The following is a 7,800-nucleotide window of genomic DNA, read 5'->3' as shown; positions in this document are numbered from 1 at the left end:
CACCCCTGCATTTCTGTCAGATAATGCACCACTTCACCCAGAAAATTGTGGCCATTACAAATGTTTAGTCATTCTCGTGTTCATTTCTTTTGTTTGTATTGGTAGGACACACAAAAAAAAAAAAAAGTAGAGAAACAAAAAGCCAAATCTGACACATTCCACGCAAAACTCCAGAAATGGACTGGACAAAATTTTTGGCACCCTCAATTTAATATTTGGTAGCAAATTAAATCGCTTCCCGTAACCATCGACGTTTTTCTTACAACTCTCTCCCGAAATTTTGGACCACTCTTCTTTCGCCAATTGCTCCAGGTCTCCAAGATTGGAAGGGTTCCTTTTCCCCAACTGCTGTTTTGAGATCTCTCCACAGGTCCTCTATGGGATTTAGCTCTAAATTCATTGTTGGCCAGTTCAGTAATTCTCTAGATCTTTGCCATAAACCATTTCTGGGTGCTTTTTAAAAGCGGTGATTTGGGTTATTGTCCTGCTGTAAGACCCATGACCTCTGATGGAGACCCAACTTTCTGACACTGGGCCCTACACTGCACCCCAGAATTATTTAGTAGTCTTCAGATTTCATAATGCCATGCACACGGTCAAGACATCCAGTGCCTGAAGCAGCAAAGCAACCCCGAAACATCAGTGAACCTCCACCATGTGTGACTGTAGGGACTGTATTCTTTTCATTAACCACTTGACCTCTGGAGGATTTACCCCCATTCAATACCCGGCCATTTTTTGCGATACAGCACTGCGTTTGTTTTACTGACAATTGTGCGGTCATGCAACACTGTAACCAAATAAAATGTATGTCTTTTTCCTACAAATTGAGATTTCTTTTGGTGTTATTTGATCACCTTTGCATTTTTTGCGCTACAAAAAAAAAAAAAAAAGACAATTTTGAAAAAAAGAATATATCTATTTTTTACTTTTGGCTATAAAACAGATCCAATAATAATAATAATAAAAAAAAAAAAATAATAAATTTAAGTCAATATGTATTCTGATATATGTCTTTGATAAAAAAAAAAAAATTCCAATAAGAGTTTGATTGGTTTGCGCAAAAGTTATAGCGTCTACAAACTATGGGAAGTTTGTGTTTATTTTTTACTAGCGATGACGGCGATCAGTGACTTATAGCAGGACTGCAATAATGCGGCTGACATTCTGACACTTTTTGGGGACCAGTGGTTAACATCAGGGGCGATCAAAGGGTTAACTGTGTGCCTAACTAGTGTTTTACTATACTGTGTGAGATGCTTTTACTAGTGGAAGAGATAGAATTTATTCCCTGCTTTGCAGGAACACAAACTCCATCCATTCCCTCCTGTCAGAACGGCGATCTGCCTGGTTTACATAGGCAGATCGCAGTTCTGTGTCTCTGCCCGACGATTGTCGGGTGCCGGAGGACATCGAGTACCCTGCACCCGCTGATCAGCCTTTGCTGCGTGTAATCACAGCGGAAGCGAGTCGCCGGCAGCACACATGCACGCCCCTTACCCGGAAGTGCTGGATCACGTATATGTAAGTAATTCAGCACACAGGTGACGCCCTGCAGCAGTAAAACTGCTAAAGGGCAGATCTAAATTGGTTAAAGGCCTCATTTCTTTTTCAGAAAACAGTAGAATGATGGGCTGTACAAAAAAAGCTGTCATTTTGTTTCGTCTGCCCTCAGCACATTCTCCCAAAAGAACTTTGGCTTCCTCAGGTACGTTATGATCAATTTTTCTCTTTCGTCCACATCCAGAGATTAGCTACAGTGCCATGGGCTGTAAATTTCCTGACCATGCTGCGCACAGTGGACTCAGGAACATTAAGATCTTTGGAGGTGGACTTGTAACCTTGAGATTGTCCATGCCTTTCCACAGCTTTTGTTCTTAAATCATCGGACAATTTTTTGCTGCTCCTTCTCTTCTCCATACAGAGACACACAACAGAAAGGTTGAGTCAATCTTTCATAATTTTTTAACCGCCTGCCGGTGTTATTTCTATATTGTCAGTACCTGTTAACTGGTACAAGTGAGTTTAAAATTACAGGAGCATCACAAGACTTGGAAGGCAATTATTTCTTACAAATTTTGAGAAGGTGCCAATAATTTTGTACAGTCCATTTTTGAGTTTTGTGTGGAATGTGTCAGATTTGGCTTTTTGTTTCTCCACTTTTTTGCGTCACACCAATACAAAACATGAGAATGCCTAAACATTTGTAATTGCAACAATTTTCTGGGCGAAGTGGTGCATTAGCTGACAGAAATGCAGGGGTGCCAACAGTGGCGGCCGCTCGCGTAGGTGTCCCGCCCCCCCCCCCCCCCCCCCCAATCCATGCATCTGGCCCCTAATATACCTAATATACATGCAGGGTGCCGGATGCATAGATTCCAATGGGGGTTTTCTATTTTTTCTAGAAACACATGATTAGAGCCAGAGGCTCTAATTGGCTTCAAAAAGGGTGGTTGTTTGGCTGGGGGGGCTGGGGAGGCCGTGCCCCCCCCCCCCATGAAAATTGAGCACCAGCCGCCACTGGGTGCCAATATTTTTGCCTATTACTGTATAGTAAAGATAATATATAAATTTAGATTCACCTATAACTTGCAGTAATTCTGTGTTACCAATCTGAGAATCACTTATAGAGAAGGACTCTTCTTGCCTCACTTCTCCCAACAGAAAACCTTCCTGAAAAAGAAATACAGAAGATTACATTAAAAGAAAACATGTTATAAATCGATCATGACACAAATTACAGTAAATTCAGATGCTGGTTTACAACGGAACCAATACGAAGCATGGACGTTGCCTTTAGTAACTCATCTGCCATGTTTACTTTCCAATTTATATCCTAAATTGGAGCAAAAAGGGATCTGGAATCTAAGGTGCTGCTAGGAGCAAAACATCCACTCCTGCTGTAATAAACCAGAATCTTGTATAATATATTACTATAATACAGATGACAGTTGCAAAAAGTCAAGGTGTTATGTTCCAAAGTATAGATTAAAAAAAAAAAGGAAACTCTAGCTATTTGGACAATACCGCTGTATCTGCTCCAGATATTGAAGAATCCATGGGCTTATTCACCCCAGAGGCTGAGTTATACCCCAGACACCGGTATGTACTGGGACGAGAGCAGTGCTGATGCGTTATGGTCCAACATGGCGGTTATTTGTTTTTAACCTTAACCACTTAAGTTCCGGACGATTTGGCTGGCCAAAGACCAGAGCACTTTTTGCGATTCGGCACTGCATAGCTTTAACTGACAATTGCGCGGTCATGCGACGTGGCTCTCAAACAAAACTGACGATCTTTTTTTCCCACAAATAGAGCTTTCTTTTGGTGGTAACCTCTGCATTTTTTATTTTTTGCGCTATAAACAAAAAAAAAAAAAAAAAAAAGAAAAAAAAAAAAAACGCATTATTTTTTGCTCTTTGCTCTATTTAATATCCCCAAAAAATATGATACGTATTCTTCTACATATTTTTGGTAAAAAAAAACAAACAAAAAAATGCAATAAGCGTATATTGATTAGTTTGCGCAAAAGTTATAGCATCTACAAAATAGGGGATAGTTTTATGGCATTTTTATTAATTTTTTGTTTACTAGTAATCATAGCGATCACTGATTTTTATCGTGACTGCGACATTATGGCGGACAAATCGGACACTTTTGGCGCTATTTTGGGTCCATTCACATTTATACAGTGATCAGTGCGATTAAAAATGCATGTGTAAATGTGACAGGCAGTGAAGGGGTTAACCAGGAGGGGGCGCTGCAGGGGTTAAGTGTGTCCTAGGGAGTGATTCTAACTGTAGGGGGGATGGGCTACGTGTGACACGACATTGATCACTGATCCCGATCACAGGGAGCTGTGATCATTGTCAGTGTCACTAGGCAGAACGGGGAAATGCTTGTTTACATCAGCATTTCCCCTTTCTTCCTCTCCGTCAGACGATCGCGGTTATCCCCACGGACATCGAGTCACACTCACTGAGCTTGCGGCAGGGTGGCACGCAGGCGATTACACGGCGGCAAATTTAAAGGGACGTACCTGTACGCCCATTTGCCTGACCGTGCCATTCTACCGACGTAAATGTTCGTGCGGTGGTCGGCAAGCGGTTAATGCAATCTCACAAAATGTAATTTCACTTGCAATGCAGTATAGGGACAGCACAGCACAGTGGAGTGATCTAAACTCAGTATGTGATAGCATACTGTAATGACAGGTTCTCTTTACTGAGAGATTACGGGTCTGTTAGAACCAGGGTAGATATAAATCAATGATTAAAAAAAAAAAAAAAAATTTTGATTTAAAATTTGATTTTTTTATTTTTATCAAATTTACTTTAATAAAATGCTTTTGAAGTAAAAATCTATCTAAAAAGATAAATTTCTATTTAGGATACAATAATAATTTAGTTTAGTTTATTCAGCATGAAAAGGAACTTAGTTATGTAGTATGAGGCTGTAAATTCTGCAATATTTACATTTTTGGTAAACTCATTCAATGAATCCAAGCTCTGAAAGCTGAGATAACATGCACTGCATTGATGCATTCACACAATTTCACAGTAACCATGAGATAAAACAAAGTTCAGGAATATTCCTTTATCCCATTGTTTTGAAAATCTATGTACACTACAAACTGTATGACTGAATCGGTTCCGGTATGGCCGTTTTACTAACCTGACAGCTTATTATTCTAAATAGGAAACCTTCATTTTATTTGCAAGTATTAAAGATTCTAACTACCAGCAAGAATAAGTCCTTACATTTAAAGAGAACCTGTCATTTCAGATCCATCATGGTAGCGCCTGTTAGCGGGCGTCCACTCACCTGCTGCCGCCACGTCCCTCACCTTTGTTGTGTCCCTGCCCCATCACCAGCCGTCCCATTAAAGTGAATGAGACTGTAGGTGAGTCAACAGCGGGTCAGAGGAGGAGCCCCTGTGGGACAGAGATGACAGGTGCTCTTTAAAAATTATGATTTAAATTGAGCCTTTTTACTAGTGATTTAAATCGACTTGATTTAAATCAAATCCACCCTGGTTAGAACCCCTCAATGTCTCTACTGCCTTTAACTGAAACTAAAAGGATTGTGCTCCATTAGCTCCTTCCATGGCCACAGCAGCCCGAGAAGGTGAAGACAAACCTGGAAGTGACAATGCATTCACCGGAGGGGAGATCAGTGAACAGACGTTCACTGATCTTCTTCTGTTCTACCCACTGACACCCACCATGCCAGTCACGTGTCTGCAAATGGGAAAGCAGAGTCTGGGATACATGGCGAGTGCAGTCAGGCGGGGAAATAAGGAAAGAGGAGGGGGGGTGGGGGAAGAGGATGGTGCTGTGGGAGCGATCATAGCGGTCATCTGATTCTCTTCTACCTGCAAGCCCATTACATGTTCCACAAAGTGGTTGTAAATTAAAAATTCCCTTTTCCTAAAATACTTACCTACTCTGCACGATGGTATTGCAAAGAGTAGCCCCAAACCTGCTCTCCTAGGGTCCCAACAGGTGATCTAGGCTCCTCCTCTTCTGTGTCACCATAGGAAGCTGCTTCCTATGGCGACACAGATATGGGATGGCTTCTGAACTCGGGCAGTGCGGATTGGCCCGGCCCCCTCCTCACTGCATTTGACTAACAGCGGCAGGAGCAAATGGCTCCCGCTGTTCTCAGTCAAGCCTGTGAGAGCGGAGAGAAGACCTGCAGACAAGCACAGCGCTGGATCAATAGAGGACTCAGGGAAGTATCTGGAGGGTTATGCGACAATTTCATTGTAATTTTTTGGTTTAGAATTTGTGGTGTACATTCATACTCTCTTATTATAGTGCCATTATTATGAATATGTGTTTAGTAGCCCTGATGAAAGGGGAGTGCCCCTGGCCCATGAAACGCGTTGCCTGTTGTATACGACCAATTTTTTAAACACAATCATTCTTAGACTCTTTCAACCACTTTGGTTTGGCACACCTATTTCTATGGTCGGAGATACTGTTGGGTACCCAACTGAAGGCAGCCTTGCTGTGTGAGAGCCATCTCACCAGAGATATCAATGTAGAACTATAGGCAAAACTTATTTTTTTCAATTTAGACAGAGCAAAAAGGAGGATTATAACCCGTCAGATTTTTTTTTTCCACCATCCGATTCCCATTGTGGAGATCTCCCTTCACTTCCTGTCCCATAGCCAAACAGGAAGTGAGAGGAAATCCCTGCAAATTAAAGTGACCGTAAACCTTCCCATTTTATTTTTTTTTAAATAACAAACATTATACTTCCCTCCACTATACAGCTTGTTTTGCACAGAGTGGCCCTTATCCTCCTCTTCTGGGGTCCCTTGTGGATCTCGCAGGTCCTCCTAGCATTCGATAAACCCCTAGGAGAAGCGCTCTCCCAGGGGGGTGGGGGTTACCATGCGGGCGCGCTCCCGAGTCCAGCATGTATGTCCATAGACACCAATGCTGGACTCAGCCTTGCCCCCCATGTCATCGGATTTGATACACAGCAGCAGGAGCCAAAGGCTGCGCTGCTATCAATCTATCCAATCAAGAGCCGGGATCTTCGGGTCGGGAGCATGGTCACTGCCAGAAATTTTTTCACCTTAATGCATAGGATGCGGTGTTCAAGCCGGAATTTTTTTTTTTTTTTTTTAAGTCAGCAGCTACAAACGCTGTAGCTGCTGACTTTTATTAAGGACACTTACCTGTCCAGGGAGCCTGCGATGTTGGCCACCCCGAGGCCGATCTGTCCATCGGATAGGGTGCCGGCGCCGCTATCCTAACGAAGGGAAACAGGCAGTGGAGCCTTGCTGCTTCACTGCCCGTTTCCTACTGTACATGAGCGAGTCATGCGGCGCTTTGTGAATGGGCGGCTGTGTTCTGGAACACACACATGTCCCAGAAAACAGCGCACCCAATTTCCCAGGAGGCAACGCGAGGAATGAAGAGAAGGAACAGCTCTGCGGAGAAGGAAGTGGCAGATTAGAACAACTGCCTAGCAACAGCCATTTCTGGTAAGTAAAAAATGTTTTTTATTCAAATGTTTTTTAATATATTTTAAATAGACTGTTAATGTAAAAAATTTTTTTTAGGGTGGACCTCCGCTTTAAGGTGAAAAACAGGAAGATTTACAACCTCTTTAAAAGGAAATTCCTTGGGGACTCCCAAGTCACCATAACTAGTGTCCCCATTACCTTTCTGGGGACAAAATGTGGGATTTTTTTTTTTTTTTACTTTCAATGATAATGGTAAACAGGACAAATAGAGAGGGTGAATCTTCTTAAAAGGAGTTGTAAAGTCAGGTGTTTTTTTTTTATCTTAATGCAGTCTATGCATTGATAAAAAAAGCCCTCTGTGTGTAGGAGCTAACCCAGCACCCCCCTTAATTACCTGAGACCCATCTCTCCACAGCGATGTCCACGAATGTCCAAGCCATCCGGGACACTCCTGATTGGCTGCGACACAGCAGCGGCACCATTGGCTCCCGCGGCTGTCAATCAAAGTCATACAGCCAATCAGGAGAGAGGGGGCGGGGCTGGGTTTGGGCTCCATGTCTGAATGGACACACAGAGCTGTGGCGCGGCTCAGGTGCCCCCATAGGAAGCTGCTGACTCAGGGGCATTCGATAGGAGGGAGGGGCCAGGAGCAGCTAAGAGGGACCCGAGAAGAGGCGGATCGGGGCTGCTGTGTGCAAAACCAACTGCACAGAGGAGGGAAGTATAACATGTTTGTTTTTTACTTGAGACTTTACAAATCACTCTAAAACGGGGGCACAGACAGCACTAATCTCTTTCCACTTCAATCTAAAACGAA

General features: G+C 42.8%; 1 protein-coding gene across 1 annotated transcript in view; it reads right to left on the bottom strand.

The window, feature by feature from the left end:
• The window catches only part of ABRAXAS2 (abraxas 2, BRISC complex subunit), a 52,669-nt gene that overhangs the window by 29,453 nt on the left and 15,416 nt on the right, over positions 1 to 7,800 (bottom strand). Inside the window, exon 2 of the mRNA XM_073595657.1 lies at positions 2,583 to 2,673. Within this exon, the coding sequence (XP_073451758.1) occupies positions 2,583 to 2,673 (91 nt within the window). The remainder of the gene's footprint in view (positions 1 to 2,582; positions 2,674 to 7,800) is intronic.

The sequence above is a fragment of the Aquarana catesbeiana genome, linkage group LG08 (genome assembly GCF_042186555.1).
Source record: "Aquarana catesbeiana isolate 2022-GZ linkage group LG08, ASM4218655v1, whole genome shotgun sequence".
Classification (NCBI taxonomy): domain Eukaryota; kingdom Metazoa; phylum Chordata; class Amphibia; order Anura; family Ranidae; genus Aquarana; species Aquarana catesbeiana.
Note: the sequence above shows the minus strand (reverse complement) of the source record. Positions and strands in the feature narration are given on the sequence as shown.